Source organism: Neodiprion virginianus, chromosome 2, assembly GCF_021901495.1.
Source record: "Neodiprion virginianus isolate iyNeoVirg1 chromosome 2, iyNeoVirg1.1, whole genome shotgun sequence".
NCBI classification, from domain to species: Eukaryota; Metazoa; Arthropoda; class Insecta; order Hymenoptera; family Diprionidae; genus Neodiprion; species Neodiprion virginianus.
In genome coordinates this window covers 7420680-7446718 of record NC_060878.1, presented here as the reverse complement: position 1 = coordinate 7446718, position 26039 = coordinate 7420680, and the positions used below count along the sequence as shown (strand labels likewise).

The 26039-nt window shown below is 37.0% G+C and overlaps 1 protein-coding gene across 1 annotated transcript in view; it reads right to left on the bottom strand.

The window, feature by feature from the left end:
• LOC124297732 (uncharacterized) overlaps window positions 1-16746 on the bottom strand; it is a 28267-nt gene extending 11521 nt beyond the window's left edge. Inside the window, exon 1 of the mRNA XM_046749043.1 lies at window positions 16585-16746. Coding sequence (XP_046604999.1) covers window positions 16585-16601 — 17 coding nt within the window. The 5' untranslated portion in view covers window positions 16602-16746. The remainder of the gene's footprint in view (window positions 1-16584) is intronic.
• Between the last annotated feature and the right edge of the window lie 9293 nt (window positions 16747-26039).

Sequence of the window (26039 nt, the reverse complement as noted above, 5' to 3'; positions counted from 1 at the left end):
TTCGTGAAGTAAAATCGATCGATCACTTAGAACTGTCTCTGAAATTAACTGCAATTAGAATTACACGTTATGATAAGACGTAATTGAATAAAATTGATTTTATCTTTGACGTTGAATCTCGACAGTTTTTGCTGTTACAAAACTGCTTTAGACTTCAACGAATAATTTTAATAATTGTTTCGATACTGTTTTCTTAAAATTTGACAACTGACTGTACTGTATAGTATATATTTTGTTTAACATTTCAAAAATCCCGTTATTTGTACAACGGCAGGTACAATATTGAATCAATTTGCAGGGGGACGACGGGTATTGCGGGGTGGAGATAAAATAATCGTAAGGCTGTGTCAGCAGAATTGTTTGGATGCGTATAAATTATGCGCGATCAAACCTGTAATCATCGAGATTCGCAAACGAGATTCGCCTGCCGTGAAACATCCTGCGGACGGCTGGAAAATGTTTCAGGTCATACAATCTTCGGGGACGGATAATTAGCCTCACGAAACTTGAAAAAGATGTTCATTGCGTGTGCAATTTGTATAGAAAGTGAGGTATTGCAAGTGTAACACACTGACAAAATGGTTAGACGTGCCTCGTATTTCGTAATCCCAACAATATTGAAACAGTTTTTTTTAACGATACCTGTTTTACTCAATTTTTCTAGTTACTGTAACAAATGAAATTTTCCACAGCGTACTTTAAGTACTCGACTCGTACGGCGATGAGTGAGCCTTAACAAGGCGAACGAAGAGATGAAAAAGTTAAAGTTGTTGTATAAACAAAAGCAAAACTTTTCTGTTAAAAAAAGAAAAAGGGAAAGAATGGAGAAAACAGAATTATACTACGATAAAGTTTGAGACTACATTTTTTGTAAAAAAAAGAAGAGGTCGCGGTCAACCGAAACGTGATTTTTTGACATTGAGGGCAATCTCATGAGCGTTGGTGATGTAGCTAATTACAATAGGCGAGTGAACAGCGTGAATAAGATGGTATTATTACCAAAGAGCCAAAGAAGCATGCTGAGAAGAGATTGAGCGGTTAATAAAAAAAAAAAAAACAAAAAAAAAAAAATGGGAAAAACCGAACACAAAGGTCCAGAGCAAAAGCGGATCATCGAGCCCGGTAAAAACCGTGTAATCTTATAACCGCAGGCTGCACGGGCGGGCGATTTGATAAAATAGGGGCCCGCGACACACGGAGGAAGACGTTAAAATCGACGGATTGTGCAAAAAATGGATTCTAATCACTCGCCGCCTCTTAATTGCGGACTTTACCAAGAGATTTCACGAATCGTCGGATATCCAACCGCGAGAATCGCTCCGCTGTAGGTCCTGCGATTCACGTAAATTCCTCAATCGCCCGTGAATTTGGTTTTTACAACATCGCTGCAGTCGCCTGACTGACAATGAATGACAAAATATCGATTTTTTTTTTTTTTTTTTTGCAAACGTGTATTAAAATTTTGGCAGGGCATATCAAATATAATGTCTAAGTCAAATATGAGCTCTTGGTATTGATATTTAGAGGTGGCGATTTTGTGTTTTCGATTTTCTATTTTACATAACACTTAAAGATGGTCGGAAAATTGTTGAATCTTTTTTTTTTTCTCGTAAACGGCTTGACTTGCAAACTATCTAAATACAGGATCTTACAGGAAATTTCACGCTCAATTAAAAAGTACGGAGATGGAATTTTACTAACTTTAACCGATTAAAAGATATTCGCCTATAGACATTGAGTCGTTTTGAAGATCTCTTGATCGATTGGAGTTGGGAAAATTCTATCGAAGTACTTTTTTATGAAGAGTTCACAAGTCAAGCCGTTCACGAGGAAAACAAAAATTCAAAAATATTCTACTCGAAATGCTTTATCGAAACTTTGATGCGCGTTTGCAAATTAAAAAGAGAAAAATAAAAAAAAATTTGTGCTCATGTTTTTAATTTTCTTATTGTTCTTTTTCCTATTTTGTATAATGCCGAACGATAGAAACGATGAGAGCAGCGTCTGAGATGGAACAGCTTATTTTTAAATAATTTTAAGAAACCAAACAACACGGTCATCAAATTGTTCAATCTCATTAACAGAATTCTATAGCCAGTGACACTTACATATTAATACGGTTAGAAAAAAATTTCCCGGTAGTTATACTAAAATTTTTTGATGTATTTGAACATTCTTTGATGTATCGAAAGATAAAGTACAGAGTACAAAGTAAATGTGAATATGACTATTTAAATTTTTAAATCACAATATATTGCGTCATATTTACTAACAGAAGTGTAACAAATAACTCAAACATAAAGTAGACCTGCTGGAACATTATGTTTAGTTGAATTATCGTTCTAGAATTATGTCGTAAGCATAAAAATATCCCGAAATTAATTTTTGGTAAAAATCATTTGGTAAACAGTTCCTGTATATTAATATATAAATAATCTCGTAGTTTTGACGATCTGCAAAGAATTCGGATAGGAACGGAACGAGCTGCGATTAATTAAAATTCTAATATATACCCATGTCTTTGAGTTGGGAATAATTAAGCGTACTTCTTCCAATCTGAGTTTTTCCTCTCCTCACTTTCTTCGTGTCACGTTTCTGTATCGTCTTCTTTACTTTTTTCCCGTGTTCTATAGCCAAGTTATGGAATGGACTGTACCCACACCCGATTATAGGTACGTTCCTCATAATCATAGGAGTATAGCAGCGATAATAGGAGGTTTCGGCATATAATACAGCTTGTCAGTTAGTTGCGAGTGGAACGTACGTCACGCTCGAAGAAAGAAAAGAAATCAAACGACACGAGTATCGGGTATGTATTGTTGAACAAAGAAGGGAAGAACACACAACGCGTGACGAATTTAACGATTGTTCGCATATCGTTATAAGAGAAATTTCTTGCTTCAAGTTGAGTAATAAAAAAAAAAAAAATATGTAACAAGTTTGAAATATCGGGTGACACGGAAAAGACAACGTAACAAATTAACGATCGTCAAAAATGATGAACAAGAATGGAAAGGGATGAACAAGAAATTTAAGAAAAGATTAAATTGTCGTAATTGAGGCGCGAGAAGGAAAAGAGTATAGGGAGAAAACGATGAGCAACGATTGCATTGATCGGACTTTCAAAAATTCGTTATATGTACATACTAGCGAATTAATTTACAGGCATTAATCTGCATTTGTAATCTGTGGAATGAATTCACACGCAGCATGTATATGTGAATAATCAAACTATACTGAAAACTGTAGAAATTAAATGCTGTTCGGTTTAATATTCGGGGAAAATTTGTCGTAATGACCAAAATTTGGTCCTGCGAACAAAATGTACATCGGAACAGACAATATTTTCATACAACCAAAAAGTTTGGTTGACTTTATAGTACGCGGAAAACAAAATGTTTTAGTAAGTCTGACAACAAATTTAACACCACATTCCCACAGATTATTATGCTGCGATTGCGAAATCAAATATAAACGGTGAAATCATTTCGTAAGGATTGAAAGATGAATGTTTAACTGTTGTGACTTGAAAAAATTGTCGTTTGATTTTAATTTATGCTACACGAATCAAGTGCCGCGTCACTTAACGGCAAAGAAATATGCCAATTGAAATCGACAGGCTGATTAAATGGTATCGGACCACGAATGATTTAGTTCTGCTGACAATACTAGACAGATCCCTGGATCCCTTCCCATTAATTGATCGTCTTATCTTCCCTTGCGAGAAAGGATTTTTAACGCGTCGCAGAGAGTATTTTGCTGGTTCGACAAAGAATGTTGCAGCTTTACGATGTAACATGTTACTTGATAGCGGTAATCACGTGATTTCCTAAATTCGACTGATCTTCATCCACCGAATAGATTTAGCGAACAGTACGAAGCGATTCAGTTGAATCTACCAGAGTGTATTCAGTATTTTGATAATACCACGAAGAAAGTCTTGTTTCGTTAAACTTGCCAAATCAAACTCGAGATTTCGTATTTATAAGTACATATTTTATTAAATTAAATTTTCTCGCGATTTTGAAACAATTATTTCATCAATATTGGTACTTGCAGCAAAATATTGTATTCCCACGAGAAAATTTTCTACAAAATATGTCTACGAATTAATTTTTTTAAAAAAAGCACAAAGCTTTCCCTCAGCGCAGTACAAATTTTGATAAAATCGCGCATAGACGTATTTCAAAACACTGCAGCATGAGAAAAGCTGCAATTTACTGGTAACATCGGCTAATCTTGAGGTTCGAGGAGCCGCACTCGATGGTAATTCGCCGTATCGGAGCGAGGCGTTGTAATCTGAGTTATACAGCCTCGAGATTCGTTCACGCTTTTCGATTTACGCGTGGCAAACATTTCCTACGTTACAAGGCTGCTCTCCCCCCGCAGGGAATCCCTTTTTACTTTTACTATCGTTTTTTCGAGGATGTAAAAAAAAAAAAACAATGCCGATGGAGATCGTTTTATCAGCGACGGAATCTCCCTCCGGAGCTTCGACGCAGTTCCTAATTCGTTCGGACAACGCCGAGACGATTTAACGCGTGTAGATCTGAATCGCAATTACGACCTTACATGCCGCTGAACGCGTTTCTCCGCTTCGAATATTTGAATCGGATGAATTATGTCACCGCGATCGACGTTTATCGGTAATCGAAACTGCCGATTATGCGAAAGACTCGGTTATTAGAATCATTATACGCAACATGAGGGATACTCTCATTACGTGTACACTTAAATATTGCTTTTATTTTGAAACCCCACTGAAAGAAATTCTCTTCATTTACGCTCAACCGCGGATCAACGTCATACGTATTTACCTCGCGTGCATCGGATGCCTGTCATTCGTCAGCGATATCCATGCACGCCCTTTCGATGCTGCATGCGTATTCTCAGTTTTCTTTTTTTTTCAACTCATTTCTCTAACTATTCTTTTTTCCATGTCTTTACCCTTTCGCGCGCTCTCTTTCTCTCTCTCTTTCTCGCTTGCGTTTTCTACGACTATATGAACAACCGTCCGGCGTTCATACTTTGGAACATGAAAGGTTATTACAAATAACACCGTTTTGATCGGAAGATTCGATTTCAATATTCAGATAACGATCTGTTAATTTTTAGGTGTCATTTGATATTTTTATTATCAGATGGAAAGTGATCTAATTTTGTAAAACGTGAAAAATTTGAAACGCATTCAACGAGTGGTTGATCTTGTGAGAGAAATTTCGTGCCGACAGTAAGAAAATACTATTTTTATTTTCGTGTCAAGTCCAGGAACTCAGATATTAACAGCCTATAAAAATGTTTGAAGCTTCATTTTTTAGATAGAAAATTCAGTACGGCGAATCCAATCAACGACCCCGAAAACTTCTGTTCAAAGTTTTTTGACCGTATTCGATGAAATTTGAAACGTTCGTCGGTCATGTTCGATCCAGCATCTCGAATCTCTGATATTTCATTTCATATTTGTAATCAGCGACGAAAAAAAAAAAATCGCCGAATACAATCTTGTGACAAAATTTGACCTAGCAGAATAACGCGTGACTCAAAGAGTCGACGGCGATCATTCGTGTCGAGGAGACGAGCGGAGTGTTAAACGCAACGCGATGCGTTCTGCATTCCGAGACGCAACTTTACGCGTACAGAAATAATGCACACGCGCGTATGCATCCGTCCGTAAAAGCCGTGTGCGGATGACTAAGGACGAGTCGTGGCTCCAAGAAATTCCCTCCAGGCCGCACGAGATGCACCCGCGTGTTATACGTACAAGCACGCGAAGCACGGACTTAAATTACATACAGATACGTGGCGCAGCATCGTTGGTCTCGGACCTTCAACTTCTCCGTAACGGTAAAGTCCCAGTCTCGACCCACGCTCCTCTAATTATCCTAGTTTCAAAACGGTTTTCCCTGAAACAACGCACGCGATGAATGTGTTACGGGTTTGGCTATGTATTTACGTGTGTGGATGCTTACGAATGTGACCGCAACTTGATATAACACGCCCGTCTCTGCATACCTCGGCTTCTCACGTCGGAGGTAAAATTAAGCGATTTGAGATTATCTTCACCCCCAACGATTGATTTTTGTACATTTATTAGTGTTTTAAACAACGTCCGACACAACTTGGCCGGAATAACATTTTTTACATCACTTTTATCTCGAAATACACCGAAATTCTAAAAAAACTTGATCAGATATTTTTTAAGCCAAGTTAGTCTGTTGTTTAAGATTCTAGTTATAATTCGAAGGTTTTTATAACGTACGATATTTTTAGAAAATTTTTACTCAATTTTTCAGATACCTTTATCCGGTGGAATAATAAATTACTTGAAATAAATTGTCTCAAAATCGTGTAAAATTTGTTGTTTCATACGGTTTTTATTTTTTTAACTTTGGATAATCTCTACAATGATTCATACCACGATCATAAAGGGTGGAAAACTTGAGAACTGTACTGGATATTTATTTTTGTTACAACATAATACTTTCGTACCTAAGAGTTTTTTCACAATCCTTCGGTGTGATTTGAAAAATCTTAGGAAAACTATGTTTGTATAAGTATTTTCAGCGAGTCGATGCGACTATCGATTCGAAATACTTGAAACGAGTCTGCGTGAGTCGAACCAAATTCTTCTCAAACTAACTTCAACGAGCTTGAAGTGGATCGAAAACACTTCCGACGAACAAATTGTAGGTCAGGACGAATAATTCAACAGGCACGACGTTGACTCGGCTGCGTGAAACCTTCGAGACGCGACATAAAAAGGAATTGAAAATTACCATATCCACGACCCTGCTTAAACAGGGTACCGTAGCCGCCGCCGCCGCCGCCGCCGCATTCAAGGTACAAAAGGACACACATATAATTATAGTAAGGAATGTCACTGCAGCGGAGAATCCACCCGGCGAGTCTTTGGCGCCACGGCGTGAATTCAGCCAGTCAGTCAAGGATATAAGTCCTCGAGCGAAACACGCGTCAACTGCACCTGCAAATTGCAGCAGTTGCAGCGGGAATAGTCAAGACCCGAGCCATTATTGCCATACGTACACACGTGTATGCGTGTAGACAGGGGGACGAAGGAGATGGTAGAAAATGAGGGTAATAATTGTTTGGGGGGAGGGGGAGGGGGGGGGCCACCCACCTTCCCCCTTTCAGCTCCGTTGAATCCGCTGCGGGGGAAACGTGCCGGCAACAGAAGCAACAGAAACAGCCCTTTGTCGTCTGCCTTATAAATTAACGCGAAAACGGCTGCGTGGCAGCGCCTTAAGACGTATTTAAAATGCAGAACTCGTTGCCGCCGCGACGAGAAACGGAGATTCTAAAGATTCTTCGAGATCCGGTGATTTCCTTGGCTCGGCGAAGGGCTCGCAAGCTTAAATCCTATGCCTGTTCGAATTCCGGATTCCTTTAACGGGGAATATCTTATCCAACACGCTTTGCAGCCCTTACGTCGTTACGATTCGTATCGTTGTTTGTTTTACGCGGTATTCAACGGGGAATTTTGCAAAATAATATATGAGATAAGGCATGCGGGAAGGTGTTTGGAGAGCGCGAAAAAACTGCGAAGAATGTTAACCGAGAAACCGCAAATCAACCATGCATATACATATATATATTTATTATATATATAGGGTGTTCCATGTGAACCCAACGAACGTCTCATCCTCACCGTTTCCAGTTTTGCTCAAAATTTATTCCGCAATTACCGCTACTCTGAAACGTTATCTTGAATTTTTTTACATTTTTCAATCAACTGGTTAATTGCTTGTATAAATATTAGGTAATTTTGAAAAACACTTGAAATTCTCAAAACTTCTGAAATCAGAAAAATGGTTAGTACCATTTACAGCAAAACCGACAAATGAAACACAAAAAATACAAAGTAAACGTACAATAAAGTAAAATGAATATGGTGTGTAGCAATACGATGAGACATTGAGATGAGAGAGAGAGAGTGGCGAAAAGAGAGCTCGGAACACGCGACGTGGAGATTCAAAATAATTTATCAAGACGTCCTGATCAGACGTGCAATCTTCTCTTACCGCAGATTCAGATCAATTTTTCAGCAGCATACCTATAGAGAAGAATAGCCTAGCCAGAGATAGAAATGAAAGGGTTAAGGAGAAATTAAGATAATGTTGAAATTGATAAAATTGATTCGCCCTTTTCCCAGCTGATCGAGACGATAAATACCAGTTTTTGTGCATATATTTTTCTCGCCGCCGTTTATTGCTCCGCAATCTATAATTAGTGAGGATAATTAAAGATATCTGTAAGTGTCATTTTTTTAAAGGATTTTTTCATTTATTATTATTATTATTGTTATTATTATTATTATTATTGATATTTAAATTGAAAAAAAGCTGCAAGTACCATTTTTCACACATATACACTTTTTTAATTCTTCTCACCAATTCCGGTGATTCTGACGATTAGATGCGTTATAGAGGAATTGAAAAAAACATGCCGATTGACCTGAGAAAACAAATCGGGGCCGAGTGTTTTGGATATCATAAACTGCCGATTGTCGTAAAAAAGAGATGAGCTCAAAGTCGGTGAAATTTAATTCTCCGTTCTGGATGAAACACAACCAGCTTGGGAATATGACGAATTACAGCCTCGGCTCTGCGTCGAAACAGAATCTTGACGTCCCACTCGAAAGAAAGCAGGGGTAGATTTTTCCCTGAAATCGGTCTCTGACCGTGGTTCGAGGAAGAAATTTCAGCCGAAGAACAAAGGGCAAATTGTCAAATTTTTTCACCCTCTTCTACCTCTTCTTTTGTCACAAAGTCGTAAGCCCGGCCGCATGGTCTCTGTGACTTGTGAAACTACGTTGCGGTAATTTATGAAGTCGGGGAGTCGAGGCGAGACATCAAACCGAATGTTACAACCTCTTCACTCCAGACTCCTCGAGCGTACAAATACAGGGGCATTGTCTTACGGGCAGAAATTGGTCGCGAAAAATTATAACCGGACTTCTTGCTCTACTCAAGATATTACAAAGTCGAATTTATCTTGAACGAACAATTTTAACCTGTAATCAGAGTTGCCAGTTATTTTGGATTGTAAGATTTTCCAACTGTCCCAGGTTATTCATATTCAAAATTGCAATTCTTCGCAAACCTTTCGTCTCTGTGAAAATTAAAATAATGCTCTATTTATTTGAAGTCTCATATGCATTCTTTTCGCTCACATAAGATTTTAAGTTTTTAACATCAATTTCATAACTAATTCCAAATAATTCTTTGAATCTTTCATTATTTCATCGTAGGTAAAACTTGAAAATTCCAGACTGTTCAGTGTTTTCACGTATCAAAAGCTCTAGATCGTACCCTTAACACCAAGAAATTTCCTTCCGCGAGACGTTTCTCACGATTTTTAAATTGCCTCGATCAATACGTCGGTTTTACGTAATTGCAGATAATTCGAATGGATTCGAAAAATATTAAAAGAAAAATCCGAGTGCCCTGGAGAGGCAAAACAATCGTATAAAAATCCCGAGTCAAATCAGAAATGTCAAGGGTCAGACCCGGGTTCAATTGGCATGGAATGCCCCATACACATTCACGGTGTGCAGCACGCGTGCGTGCGTGCGTGCGTAGGCGTCGCGTAATGTGCTCCACGCGTGTCAAGGGAGGATAAGAAATACGTCTATAACATACCGCAGGCGCACGCGATCGAGCGGAATGGGATGGTTTCGATGATGGAAGAAGGGGGATCCCAGCTCCGTGAAGCAGTGGCGTCGGGATCAAAGCGCGGTGATTTCCCGCGACCCTCGCTTTTATCGGTATAATTCTCGTCGCCTGCTGCAGCTTCGATTATTTATTTATCCATGGCGTAATACAGCCAAGTATATGCTGTGTACGCTTGTAAACCTGACATACAATTTTTAGCCTCACGTTGTCGCGATCGATCGAAGCCGTAAGAAAGAAATCGTAGCCTCGGTTTACAGGAAAGAAGATGAAATTTTACAAGAATCATCATTTCGGGACACGTGATAAGTTGAATGGAAACAAAGCGTTGTTCTTTTTTTTTTTTCTGAATTGCATTTGTCTTTTACATTTTTTTTCTAAATTGTTCATGTTTCCGTTAGTTTAGGAAGAAATTTTTTTTATTCTTTCATCCAATGAAGGATCAGAGACTGCTTGACGTAACATTTGCAACAGAAAAACAAATACCGTTCAATTGGCTGAAACCAGTATATATTTTTACATGTACAGCAGTATTCGTTATTACATTTCCTTTTCAGCTAACTTGTTCTTCGTCTGAAACAAAATGCGAGTTCGATTCTATGATAATTATGTGACAATGACTGGCGATGAAGTCGACGTGATAGAATGGGAGTCATTGTCATGTAATTCATGTAGAATCGAACTCGCATTTTGTTAGCCGGAAGGGAAAGGCGTTAGTGAACACGACTTGACTCTACATTATACGTATGAGAAGGAAGAATTTTTTTCTACGAAACTTTTCCATTTGAGAAGCTACAAAAGGAAAATTAAAAATTTAACGGTACACACCAAAGAAATGTGAGCTTTGTCAACCTGATAACGTCGTGTCGTATATGAGAATAAAAAACAAAAAATCACCGAGAATTCTTTTCATATCGATGAGTTTTGTGCATAAATTTTCATTAATCATCAAAATCCCTAACTCGCATCACCAAGGATTTTCTTGCTACAAACAAAATCTCCAAAAACGTACTCGAGATGATTCCTGCATACATTTTACCGACGATCAACAAAATCGTACAACAATATTAGTTAATCGTTAACAGAAGTTTAACGAGCTCTCTTCTCGACCGACGAACGGAGCGCAAATGACACCCGATAAAAACCTCGAAAATGTCGAACTGCCGCAAGCTACGCATGGCTGTTATTGTATTTATCGCCAAGGGAATCCGACTCTCCGCGTTTCCGGTCGTAAAAAGGTTCCACGACTCCTTTATACCCACGACTTCCGTTTTCGCGATGCATTTTATGTACACTTGGGGTCAGCGAATCCGAGATGCCTCATTTTTTCGACGAGTCGATCACGTTGGCAATGGAGAATCAGCCGGCCGCGCAAACAGACTCAATCTTTGTCGACGTAACATAACCCTAATTGACCATATAATTTTGTATTTTTCGATTGAATATCTTTATAAACATGGCGTAACACGTGACCGTCGAAATCTGTATTTTTGATTCGATTCGTCGAAGATTCGACGGTCATAGGTCAGGTTATGTTTACGAAGATCGAGCCTGTTTCGCGGCCGACCGACGGTGGCGCTGCTGTCTGATTATCCGTTGCCAACGTGACGGACTTGTTCCAGAAATTAGCCATCTCAGAATCACTGAGACTAAACGTACCTATAATACATTATCCATGCTGCAATTTCTACCCCCAAACCTTGGTGAAAATTTCTACCACTATACGAATTTTTAGGGAAATTGGTATATTTCGTCTTGTTGCGGTGCAAAATTGTAAATATGGATTGTTTTTCTCAAAGAATTGTTAATCTTATTGAAAAATTATGGTAACTTGTAAATTTTTTTACTTAAAAACGTACAAATTTTTCTCTCTGTTCTGTACGAAAATAATTTTTAGTAAAAAAAAATTGTACAAAATGTCCCAATTTCCGTAAAAATTTGCAGAAAATCGTAAAAATCATTTTCACCAGGTTAGAACCGGAAAATAATTCATAGTCTCGGTCATTTTTACCGCAATATTTTATATCTTCATCTGTCCCATGAATTTTCTTATCGTGCTTCCTGATCGAGGGATGGAATCGCGGTTCGTTGCAACTTATTTGCCCATCACCGGACCTCCAGTGAAGTTCCAGGATTACGATCAAACGACCAGGTTCTTCCTCTGAACTGGGCTCTCTTGGTTTACGAAGATATCGCAGGCAAAACAGATGCGTAGTACGATGGTTGTGCGAAAGAAGGCGGGCGTTAAAGCCTCTGTATCGCACTTCAGCAGAAACCCGAAGGCGACTTTGCCCGTTATTCACGGAATCTTGTACGCGGTTTCTTTCCCCAAAATATCGAGGGGCTTCGATTGTTCGCGCCGGAAAAGAAAAGAAAAAAAAAAAAAGAAAAAGCAGAACTGCTGCATCACGGGAGGGAAATATAAATCAAGGCGTAGGTTGAGCCTTGTGAGGAAAAGGGAGAAAGACAAGAAGAAAAAAAGAATGCACAACGGGATGCTGAAATGAGGAAATATGGGGAAAAGGGAAATTCGATGGTATAATAAACTCACAAGGAGTAATATTTTTCGGGTAAAAATTAATTTTTTTACGGTAGATAAATCGTTTCATTTCTTGTATTTTTCTCCCGTTACGATAAGCTTTTAAAAGTTGTTGATTTTTTTTATTCGAAACATTTCGTTTTGTTTACCTTGTTTAGAGCTGTTGAACTGCAGATTTGGTTTAAGAAAAAACTTTGCGAAACACATGACAAAGAAAAAAATTAGAAACAAATCGCGACTTGAGTAAAAAAAAAATCTGAAAATAACTCGAATGAATAGGTCGTAGATATTTTTGAAAAATCTTCATGTAACATAAATCGAAATCGAGTCGAACAGGCACGGAATGGCACGTATGCAAAAGAGGGCCGCGTCTTGTCTAGGAAGGGCTTCGAATTTCGATCCCTTGACGAAACACTTTCGGCTGGCCAGACGCTGAAGTTTGCCGCATGGGGCTACACCATAGAAATGCACTTGATTCCTACGTGGAGCATTTCTCTTTCTCCGTTGTATCGTTTCCTTTATATCCCCCCTCCTATTTCCCATCCGAGTTTTTATTTTTTCATTTCTTTTATTTTTAAAAATTTTTTTTTCTTATTTCATCTTTATTTTTTCTCTTTCCTTTTCCCTTCACTCCGCCTTCTTTTTCAAACCCCTCTTCGAGCCGTGTGTATGTATGGAAGTCCTTCACCCCGCAGGGGATCCGTGACTAACACACTACAGGGTGTATCCACAACGCGCCACGTCACGCAAATAGACCGTCAAAAATTCCCGCGACTCATTCCTAACACGTGCATCTAAGGCGCTGGTCAATTTTCAAATAAAAAGTTATTCAACTATCGTAACACGTGAAAAAGTATGGATTTTTCTTAAATTTCATATGTACGTCAAGTTCACGGTCAGCAATGTAAGGGAGTTATACGTAGTTTAATTAATTTCATGTATTTGAGGGGAGTTTAATTCTGTGAAACTTGTCGTTCGACACCGAAGCTAAAATTTCATTATTCAGCAATACGAGTAGATATACTGATTAATGTCCGCATTTTTTTAATCCATTTTCAAATTTTCAGTGGAAACAGAAAATTGGATAGGCTTGGTGAAAAAACTATTTAGAAAGTCATCCGGGTCACATTTGAAAAGAGAACGAACCGGCACTTCATTCATCTTTTCAAATTCAAGATTCATAATTCTTCTGCGACTTTTTTTAATCCCGCTATACAAGGTAACGGTTAATAGGGTAGTTTGATTTTTGAAATTTTCAGAATTTCGTCAAGGCATCGGGGTGTTACCAAATTATGTAGCTTCGTATCGTCTCTTTCAAGTACTTCTAATCAGATTTTCTATTACGATTATCCAAGAATAAATTACACGCGTCTTTGTAGTTATACTATGAAAATCAAAAACATGCTGATAAATTGTATATAATTTATGCATCTCGAAAAAATCATGTTGGAACTGGTTCTCTCTACTTTTAGATGCCATGTAGATCAATCGCCAAATTCTTTTTGTGGCCAAAATATCTGACGCAAATCGGGTCCCAAACTTTTGGACGGTATTGTGTTCAAATAATCATCAAAGTCAAGTACTTTTTCAATATTCGACGAATAAGGTCTTTGAAAGAAATTACAGATCACAAGAATTGAGAACAGATCGAAATGAATAAATTTTGACAAAACAATACGAGATACAAAATTTAATGTTTTTTGAACATCGTGACATTTTTGTGTATCAACTTCCAAAAACAGGGTAATTTGAGATTAAAAACAAAAAGTTAAGCATCAAAAGACAAGAAATAGAAAAAAGAAAAATTATCCGAGGCCAGTATATAAAAATACGGATATCAAACGATTCGATATCGTTATCAAAGAAGACTGTGTCAAAATACTATCATGTAATTCTACCTTTCTTGTTTTTTTTGTTATTCTCTCTTTATTCTTACCCCTCCTTTATGCTTCCTAACAATATCCTTGAATACGGGTCTCTTTAATTTTCGGTGTGAGGGACGCTTTAAGGGTCCAAGACGCGTGGGCGAGCCCTTGGCGAGGAGCGCATTAAACCCTACAGCGTGCTGGCTGAAAAATGCCAAGCGCTAATATTTGCACTTGAAACAGCCACTCGAGCGGGTATTCAAGTGTCTTGTGCAGTAAAAATTATTCTATACATATATATATATATATATCTATCTCTTTGCTCCCTCTCATTTCATGCTCCAGAAATTTTCTCACGAGTGTATTTACGTGTGTAAATATACGTATAATGTATCTGCTCTGTCTGATAGGCGAGGAAGCGTTTCCTTGTCTACGAGCTGCATATCCTTTGTGAATGCCTAATAAAGGCCCTGTAAAAAGTTAATATCGCTGGGGAAAGACGCGTGCCGGTCTTCGTTTCATCGCAGCTTTTTGCCCTCTCCTTCAACACCAGAGTAATCACGTTTTCGCGTCCCTTGACGTTTGTAAATTACAAGGACCAAGGTGGCGATCCGTCCACGCTTGTTTTTTTTCATTAACAGACCTTTACATTTTCTCTGTTCGTATTGTGATTGATACGGAAAAACTGACTATTTTTTTTTTTTTTTTTTTTCTATCATCGAATTTTCACCAACGTCAAACATTTCGTAACAGACATTTTACTGACTGCAGAAATTATCGTACAACGCCGTTGAAATTAAATATCCGCGATTTTTCAAAACTGATCGTTAAACTTTTCTCGGTAAAAATTGATCCGCAGATTCAATTGCAAATAGAAAAGAAGAAAGATAAAGAAATAAAAACACTGAATCTGGTATGGTAAATTGTCACTTTGTACATTGCAATGCAATTTATTCAAAGTGATAATTTCCCGCCGGCCCGACAGCTTATAATAAATGACAACTCCCACATCGGTTAGAATATATTATAATACGCAGGGGTAAGGCGGAAGTTTTTTTTTCGGGATTAGATTCGCACAATATAAATATATGCGACATCTGGCCTTAATTTTATCGGATCAGTGTGTCAGTGCGAACCGAATCGTCCTAATAAATCAAACGAATCGGTTATACGAGGATGGAAAAATTTTAGGAAACAACAAATTATTGTTTTGTTCTTTTTTTTTTTCTTTTAAATAAAAAATGAATAAGGAACAAAGAGAAACAGTTTTCGATTTCAGGAATCTTTGACAAACGGTGTTGATACTTCAAAAAAAATTCCAGATCGCTAACAAATAAATATACTTTAGGCTGAAGGTATAATACATATAATACGTGTGTACGATTTGTACGCATCGGCTGTGAAGACTTGCAGGCAATATAAACGACCTCTTGCATGAATAGAAAAAAACTAGGCAAATATTACACATGGTACGTACATACGTATAAGGTACGAATGAGCATGTATTATAAATTGGCTGCAAGTGCAGCGTACGTCCGAAAATAAACTCGCTCCCTTCAAATATTTGCATGCCATCGTGTTACGAGCTTTACTTTCATCTGATTTAATGCACCATCGATCGTACGTCAATAGTTTATCAGTTCAACCCAGCGTAGATTTGTCAATTTTTCATTGCTCCCCTTAGGGTTGGTGAAAAGATGATGAAATTTTAACCCCGATTTTTTAAAACTTTACATGTGGACGGAAATATCGTAATTTTTATTTCTTATTATATTGTTATTAAAGTTTTACAGACTTGAAATTTATGCGAGAATTTTTCTTCACGTGAAAAAAAATCGATGGACTTTTTTTTACCGACTATGTATCATAAATCTTTCGTGAAAAAATTAAATTTCAATTTTCAAATACGTCGGATAATTGTTTTCGATGTTTCAAGATTTATCCTCATGCTGCGTGAATTAATCATATGTTCAATTTTGTTTCAATATTCCCGATGGATAGAAGAATCCCTTGAAATCATCTCGAAGCTTCCAGACTCATGTTTTTTTGAAAATTCTGCCACCACTCGAGTTTCCGGTGAAAGATTCTCCATAGTTTGGAAAAAAAATTCGCGAACATTGAAACGTGAGAATTGACAGAGAATCATTTTTGTCTTACATACGTGTTGTAACAAATGTTAAGAAACATTCAAACAAGACCCACGGAAAAGGAATAAAGGTTCCAGTGCTTTTCTCAGACGATGAATTCGCTCAAATATCAATCTTTCAAGACTGTCAATGCGTGAACCCTTGGAATGAAAAAAAAAAAAAAACAAAACAATTTAGTTTCCGTCGAATTCTCCTTGAATAAGTTTTAACTTATCGACGAATCGCAGCGCAACTACAAACAAGTCAGTATCGAAGTCACAAAATATCGCCGAATCGTTTATTCGCAAAGAATATCTCGATTTTCGTTTAACATGTTGATAAAAAATTTTTATTTCGAATCTCACCTTATGGTCCTGCACATCCTGAAGGACGTTGTCCGTGTCTCGGAGGATACTTTCGTTACTCGTTATCACTCTCGGAGTATCCTATCGATCTATGCGATGCTGTATTATCGCAAGGAAATGCGAGATAAGCGGAGGAGGTTCAAACCTGCGTCCAATCTGAACTAACGCGCGCTAAAGACTGACCCCCTGCGTCACGGACCTGTTAGGAGCGAACGGATAACGCCGAACTTGACCGAAGTTGTCCGAAGGCGGAAGTTCAAATCGGATTCTTGCACTGCACTCGCGCCCGCGGCATCCTCATTTTTCCCATCCGATTTATCGCGGGATGATCCTTTCCGGCTGCGGAGATTACGGAATCGGCAAAAAGCAAACGTCCTCGGAGAGAACAAAATAGCGGACCAAGGGCTGCTTCGCTGGAGCAAAAATTTACACTTCACGATCACCGTGGTTTACGTTTTAAAGATCGATTACGAGGGATACAAGTTTACTTTTTACAAAGTCATTTCTCACGATTTCTAACATTTCGCATAATTTCTTAAGATCACAAAGAGATTTCTGTAATCCTGAATAAGCGTGTTTTTATCAAAAAAAAAAAACAAAAATTGACGAGTCCCTCTTCTCCTACGATTTTTATTAAGGGGGTATTCTAGTGTAGAAATTTGAAAAAATCGATTTTTTTTTTTTTTATATTTTCAAAGCTTAACCTTTCAAGAATGTGTCCTTAAAAGGACAAGTCAAAATTTCAATTATTTTCAGAGATATAGCCATTTTAGTGACACGTCTTCAATACTGGCTCGGCTGGAACGAATTTTACTCGAAACTTTAAACGCGTTTTTCTCAAAACTACATTTTTCAAAACGGTTGACATGATTTCTCAAGTTCTATTGAACCGATTTACTTGAAATTTGGTGAGAATCTTCTCAATACATGTCTCTATCGCACGAACTATTATTATAACGAAATAATAATTTTTACTATTTTTAAAAAATTCAGAAACGTCCAAAAAAGTAAAAAAAAACGTATTATTTTTTCGGACAGCCGTAATTTGGCAAAAAAAAATTTTTTTTCGACTTTTTTTTAGTGAGTACGATAGCTGCATTTATGTAGATTAATAATCTTTTTTTTTTTTTTTTTTCTGATTTTGAAAATGCTTGCAATCGTGACAACATTGGCGCGCCATTTTTTTTGTAGCCCCCACTTCAACAACTCATAGCACTTTCAATTTTGTATTTTTTGACTTGTTTTTTTTTTTTTTTATAATCGTGAAATAATAATAAACGCCTGATAAAAAAATGGATGGTAAAAATATTTTTTGTTTTTTGTTTATAGCACTTCAAAAAACACCTCAAATTCATGCCTCTACACTAGAATACCCCCTTAAGGGGGGGGTACACCATGCAAGCAAAAAAAAATACTGCAACTTTGCGATTTTTTTTTGAAAAAACGGATTTATTTATGAACATGCGGTCTTGAATACATTAATATATAAGTCTTTGAGAACTTTAAAAAATTTTTTTATTGTCGAAAAATTTCAAAATGGCGTCGTGACAGTTGGATCCCCAAAGCCGCTCGGAAAAATGGGGTGCGAGATTTGGTGGAGTCGTGGATAGTCCTAGAACACACAAATTACAAAAAATTAGTTGTATATTATGTTTTCTTGTCCACTACGTACCACTTTTTTGATATCTAGTCTGAAAAATTTTTTTTGACCGTTTGAAGTCGCAAAAACGTGGTCGAAAAATTGAAAAAAAAAAAATCGTCACTTAAACAATCATAAAAAATTTTTGAGACTAGATATCAAAAAAGTGGTACGTAGTGGACAAGAAAACATAATATACAACTAATTTTTTGTAATTTGTGTGTTCTAGGACTATCCACGACTCCACCAAATCTCGCACCCCATTTTTCCGAGCGGCTTTGGGGATCCAACTGTCACGACGCCATTTTGAAATTTTTCGACAATAAAAAAATTTTTTAAAGTTCTCAAAGACTTATATATTAATGTATTCAAGACCGCATGTTCATAAATAAATCCGTTTTTTCAAAAAAAAATCGCAAAGTTGCAGTATTTTTTTTTGCTTGCATGGTGTACCCCCCCCTTAAAGACTGCTCTTTTATTCTCTCCGTGTTTCTAGCAAAAATTCTGTTTCAAATAAAACGTGACTTACGTTAGGTGAGAGGAAAATAATTCGTACTATCGTGTACGCACCTGTTTTTCCCCACAAAGAGAAAAAATAAAAATAAAATTACTAACGTTTTCATCCCTCGAAGATTTGTTTCTTTCACTTGAATTGATGCGCGTGTGTGCTTGTACGGTTTTTACAGCCGTGCGAAAACCGTCGTCTTCGATCAATCCGCACTGTTCTCTTGTAACTTTTAACGGTAATTGTCTCTAAATACTGTAATAATCTGAAATAATTTCGAGATATAATTTGTACTTTGTACCGATATACACGTATACAGCATATTATCACTATACCTTCGCTGTTCCAGTTTCTGCGGATTAATTAAACCGCCGTGTAACGTAACAGTACTTCATTTTTTAATCAAGTTCGGTTTGTGGGGTTTTTTTCTTTTTCTCTTTTTACTTGTTTCTTTTTCGAAGAAAAGAGAGGAACAAATAACGAGCACACCTCTGTGTATAATAATGTTTTGATTTAAAATTTTTTTATTTCTTTCGGTTTAAAAGAAAAAAAAAAAAAAAAACCAATCATTTTGAGGATGTATATTTTCGTACCCTGAATAAAATAAATGACTTATAGTGAAAAGATAAAGAGGGAAAAACATTGCCTAAATTGATTACCGAGAATTTAAAAAAAGCTTTGCACACATTAATGTGAGAATAAAGTGATAACTTCGAAGAGATCAAGTTTTATTACATATTTTCAGTTTATTATTATTATTATTATATATTTCTTGGTTCATGTTTCGAAAAATGGTGTTCGGATTATTAAATTGTAAAATGTTTTCAACATTTTTCGAATATCATACGAAATTTTGATGGTTATATGGATATTTAGACTACCAAACGATGATTGCGAAATATATTCAAAGACGCTTCGGCTTCTGGTCGCTTGATCGAGTGTTAAAAATTCACAACCAAAATCACACATTTATTTTTCCAAAATCTAAAATTATTTCACAATTCATTTCAACAATATTTTCAGTGATTCTTAACTTCTCACGTCGCGTTAATCTTGTAACACACGTACAGTTGTACGAATTTCCAGCTCTTATCCTAACTGCAAGAACGTGCATAATATATTTTCCTTCTCTTTTCTCTTTCTCACACGATTTTTCTTTCAACTTTTCAGGAGTCGGCGTAACTCCGCACGTGACTCCGTATACAGACTTGCACGTGCGCTCAGCGGTACATGGGGTCATTCGTGCGAATGCACCGTATAAACTCTTTGAAGAACCTCGCTCAACGTTCGTCGGTACGTATAAAGCTTATTTCTATACGTGAAAATCAATGCAATCGCCAAGGAAAAAGTCCTACGATAATAATTCGCTTGGCTGGAAAGTTTTGCCATTTCCATAACGCGAAATATTTATTATTATCTCATTATTTTTCATAATACAATTCGTTTCGAAGTATCATAAAACGGGCTTTTGTTTTTTCTTTTTATGCGCGTGTGTGTTTCGAGTCTACAAAAGAATCACACTTTTACCTTCCTAATCTTTACATTTGAGTGAATTTTCATTTATATCGATAGTTGTTTCGTGTAATAAATATAACACGTTGATAATTGAAAAAATGGCATGAAATATATAATATATATATAGGTATATTATACGCGTAGGTGAAAATTCGGCTACCCGGTAATTTTTTTTTTGTGTATTAAACTGTCGAGCAATTTATTAGATTCCATCGGTTACAAAGATTTCGAAAATTGTTTCTCAGTATTGCGATATCTCCGAATTTTTTCCTACCAGTTGATTGTTTCCATTCAACTTCGTCAAAATTTTTCTAGACGATTTAAAATCGAAACGTCGTACCGCGGATGATTTTTCCCCGAGACTTTTTTCAGAATCCAATAAACTAATGATATTTTATATCTGTATACGTATAATAACGTCTGTAAATTGAAAGATAGGAAATATAACGGATACGTCAAGCGTACCGAGAAAGGTTTATTAAAAATTGATATTACTTCATATTTCGCCTATCATCCGCACGCTGATCGTCGTACATGACGAGGCGTAAAGCTATTTGCGAATTGGATTCGCTCCCGGTTCTGGTTTACATACCCACCGTATCGAAATTATTTCACCAGGCACGCGAATCGATTCCCACTATATTGTATAGACTAGATGTTATGTATATAACATATATATGTGTATACATATGTCTACGGAAAGCAGCCTGCACGTACAATCCTCTTTGATCAGCGCCGAGTATTTTCCCGTGTTTGGAATAAAATATTTTCGATGAGAAACTACGAGCATAAAATGCTAGGTTTTTCCGAGAAAAAAAAAAATACTCGACGATAATTATTAACCTGGAGGGAAGAATTCATGAGCATGCTTATATTTTCCCTGCAAATTGCCTGACATTTTTTGTTTCGCCTTATTTATTCATTTTTATATTTATTTTATTTTTTAACTTCACCTTTTTCACATCGATAGTTTCCTCGATTCGTTATTCGACAGTTGTGGCGAATTTTCTTGTAGATTTACAAAGTTTTTGAATTAGTTTACGTAATATTCACGTGTCTCGTGTTATGATTCGAGATAAATTGATGAAAGAACAGAGGAAAAGCGAGGTGAAGACAGAAACAAAGCGGAGCAAACGCGAGCTGTGAAATAACCTTTAAAAAAAATTGCAATAAGAACGAAAAAAAAAATAAATAAATAAATAAATAAATAAATAATGAATCAAAGTCTTGAGTGAAGAAAAAAAGGTCAAATTTTACAAGTATTACAAAGCAGCTCGTGCAGTATAAAAAGTTTTCGAAACGGATGGAAAATAAGTGGAAAAACATGCAGGAATCGAAACGAAACAAGAAGTCTAAGAATACGGGGAATCTTGAATACAAGCAGAGCAGGAAGTCCATCAAGTCGGACAACATTCACGTTCCCCTGACTTCCTCGACTTTTCAAAAAATCAAGGCTTCTTCGTCTAGGCATGTTACAGCGAAATAATTACTCCCTATCGTGCAATTTTTACTTGTACAATCCTGAAGGATCGGGTTGGTTGCCAAAAATTGACATTTGATTTTCTTTTCAACTTAATTACGGTACAGTGACACGTTGAGTAATTATCATTTATCTATCTATTCATCTATTTAATAATGTAAAAATAGGAAATGGCAAAATTTCAAACGGAAAACTTAGATTTCGATGCTTCGTTTCGAATCGTTTGAAAATTGTTAGAAAATTAGTATGTAAATGAAACAGACTTTTATCTAATCGATTCTCATTTCAATATTGTTATTTGTTAATCGTGATTAACATCTGCATGAAATATTATAAAATCAAACATTTAACCACAGTAACATGATGGAAAGAAAGGTTTTAGTGAATTTGTAGAAAATATTCTTTTCTAATCGAGACAAATCTGTAATAGATTTTTCATCATTCCGTACAAGTGATTTGAAATTAAGCATATCCCGATTTTGTATTTTAGAGATCTTCGTGGCTTGGAAAACAATAAATTTACGAATACTCGGTGTAAGACTATCTCGTTTTCGAATTAATAAAAATTATCGATTTTTGGTCAATTACCTCTTCAACTTTTCAAATTTTAATAAAACCGAAAAATATCATAATTCCGGGGACAATGTGAAAATCAGATTCCTCACTTTCTATCATCTGTGATCAGAAAATATTACATCGTCGGTTAACTCCTTTTGACACAATCAACAAAATAAAAGAATTAAAAATGGCTGTAAGTGACAATTTTTTTCAAAACAGCTTTTCCCGATGCTCCTCTTCGATGTTACCGTGTTTAGAAAATACATCCAACCAAACAGACAGATTATATTATCATAGCAATTACTAACGAAGAAAAATACTGTATAAATGGTTGGTTAATTTTCCACAAATTTCAACAATATCTAAACATCGTTGCAACGATCGTTTCACCGTCATCGCATAATTTCCCATCGGTGTCGATTATACAAGAGTATAATAATAATTTCTCCCGACTGTTAAAATTGTTGATTTCGATTAAGGCCCTCGACGGCGAAGTCAGGATCATCGACGAACCGGGGAAAACGGTTTAGCGAACCGGAAGAACCGGTGACGCGATTACCTCATTCGAGGCGAGTCGAAGTACCGGGTAACGTTGCCGTGCATTTTGCAAGTTTTTATCAGAACCTCGAAGAGGCCGGAGCACCGCTCGACGAGGAAAGGTCTTCGAGTCTGACAAAGTCGTCGAGGAACCTGCCAAAAATGGAATTCACCAGACAGATGGTTCACAAGTGAGTCTACCTCCGTACATAGGTACAAGTACGTATGGGGGATTCCATGCGAAACCAACCAACGTCCGATCGTCGACATTTTCCTAAATCTGAAACGGTTCCTCGATTTTTGTCAGATTTTTTATTCAACCGATCGATCGTTTATAAATATTGAGAGTGATTTTGAAAAGGACCTTTTTTAAAATGCTCAGAAACCGTATTTTCTTTCACAAAAATTTCCAAAACCGGGCCCATAATGGACCGATATTTTTTTTTTTGTTTATGTTTCTGAGCACTTTCAATTTTTTTTATCGACTAAAACAATGTTTGGATGATCCAAAGATTGCCGAAAAATTCTGAAAATTTCTATGCTGGTTTCGATATGCAGTTTATGAAAAAAAAATTTGTATGTGCCAAAAAAATAGTTAGACGTCGGTCGGATTCGCATGGAATTCCCCGTATCTACTTAAATGCCTCGGGGCTTCGGGTGCAGTGATTCCTTCACGGAAGTCGTCGGAGATACGAACTCGTCTCCGCTTTAACGCAGTCCTTAAGTGTGCAAAAGGGGGCGAGGATGGGGCGATCACTTCACTTCTTTACTCCCGACCTCCTCCTCTTATTCTCTCCTCATTTTTCCCATTCTCTCATTCCTCTCTCTATCGAATCCACAACCTATTAACCGTTCTCGACTAATTAGCGCACAGGGCTAATTAAGACGTCACGGTGGAAATACCTCGCGGCCAACGATTAACTCGGCACGAAGACCTTCTTATAATCATGCTCGCTACATTGTCCGTCGTAATTCTTAACCGTTAAAGTAAACTCTGAATAGTCTTTTTACCCAATTCTCTAAGAATTATTCAAACATTCGGCATAATTGAGAGAAAACTTTTTTTTTTATCTAAACCATTCTCTAGACGCATTTTGTAGAAAATTTTCTCGTGGGCGTACAGTATTTTGCTGCAAGTACCAAAATTGATGAAATAATTGTTTCAAAATCGCGAGAAAATTTAATTTAATAAAATATGTACTTATAAATACGAAATCTCGAGTTTGATTTGGCAAGTTTAACGAAACAAGACTTTCTTCGTGGTATTATCAAAATACTGAATACACTCTGGTAGATTCAACTGAATCGCTTCGTACTGTTCGCTAAATCTATTCGGTGGATGAAGATCAGTCGAATTTAGGAAATCACTTGATTACCGCTATCAAATAACATGTTACATCGTAAAGCTGCAACATTCTTTGTCGAACCAGCAAAATACTCTCTGCGACGCGTTGAAAATCCTTTCTCGCAAGGGAAGATAAGACGATCAATTAATGGGAAGGGATCCAGGGATCTGTCTAGTATTATCAGCAGAACTAAATCATTCGTGGTCCGATATCATTTGATCAGCCTGTCGATTCCAATTGGCATATTTCTTTGTCGTTACGTGACGCGGCACTTGATTCGTGTAGCATAAATTAAAATCAAACGACAATTTTTTCAAGTCACAACAGTTAAACATTCGTCTTTCAATCCTTACGAAATGATTTCACCGTTTATATTTGATTTCGCAATCGCAGCATAATAATCTGTGGGATTGTGGTGTCAAATTTGTTTTTAGACCTACTTAACCATTTTGTTTTCCGCGTACTATAAAATCAACTGAACTTTTTCGCTGTATCAACGTAACGTTTGGTCGGATATATATTAATCCTGAAATTCCTCTGATCTGAGATCTTGCATTCTAATAATCAACGAATTATATATCTTCAATTGCTGTACGCATACCTACATGCTTATATATTTGAAAAGTTGATACATTTTCGGTTGTATAGAAAGTCGAGATTCCCAAATAGAAGCAACGTCGACGAGGAGCCAAATTACAGAAAGAGAATTTTCTTTCCTCTAATTGGAAAATAAGATTTCCAGCTCAATACTCGGAAATTTCAATGAGCGTTGATTCGCTTTAAGCCGATTTTCGTCCTCCGTCTTCGCGACTTTCAATCAATTCTAAACATCGGGAATTATACGGATTACCGCAATTCGCAAATTGGCGAACGACTCGTGTTCTCGATGCGAATTCAAGGCAAGGCAGCTCGTTGCTGTAAAGGAGATCTTGTAGCGCAGGGATTTCCCACGATCCATCCGCAGCTTCCATCCGCGGTGTAATCTGACTTTGAGATGTGAACTCTGCAAGTCCCTCGCCGAGAAGTTTCTTAATACGTGATGAAACTTCCTAATAAGTCGTCGTGCGGCTTAAGGCTCGTTGCAATTTTAAGGCTCGAACATTCCGCCGGGACGCTGGATTACGGACGACAAGTATCGTCGCTTCTGGAGAAGACTGTCGAGTCCCCGGGATTCGATCTTAAATTACCACCCCCGGACAATTGCGCTCCGTCCGATAAACCCTGCAGCGATTATTATCCCCTCTGGTACAAAGACCCGAACAAAATGCCGTGAGTGAAAATATTACGTCATTTCATTAATTAAATCTCGACGTAATATGTTGCGTGATGAATTTTTTATGCTGTATTTGTCAAGGTGGTTTTTATTTTCGACGTTTACCAATTTTTATTCCCGGTTCAAGCGTAATGTTCACTTCTTTTCGCCCAAAAAGCGAGAGTAAAGTGGCGTATTATTCCCTCCCAACTTTCTTCCCTCGTAAGTGGAAAAAGAGTAGAAATTTTTTCCCTCGTTTAAACGTCGATTATTCCCTTGTTACGTAATGTACTATTACTTGGCATTCTCCCTTATTGGTTTCAAATGAATAAATAAAAGTCTCCTCTAAAGCACAGATCCTAAATCTTTGCTCAAATGCTGTGAAGCTTGTCGTTTAAAATACACGTTTTTACATTATAGTTTCAAGATAAATTTCGAAGCCAAACCAATTTTTTGCGAAAGAAAACCGTTGCTGTGAAAAATAAGTGAGCATTGCTTCTAATATTAAATAAAAATATCAGCATCGTCTAGTAGAGCATTTTATGTCAGCTGTAAATTAGAATTTGACTCTTTGATATCCGTTCAGTGAACAATTGGCCTATAAAATGTTGCATCGACGGTGC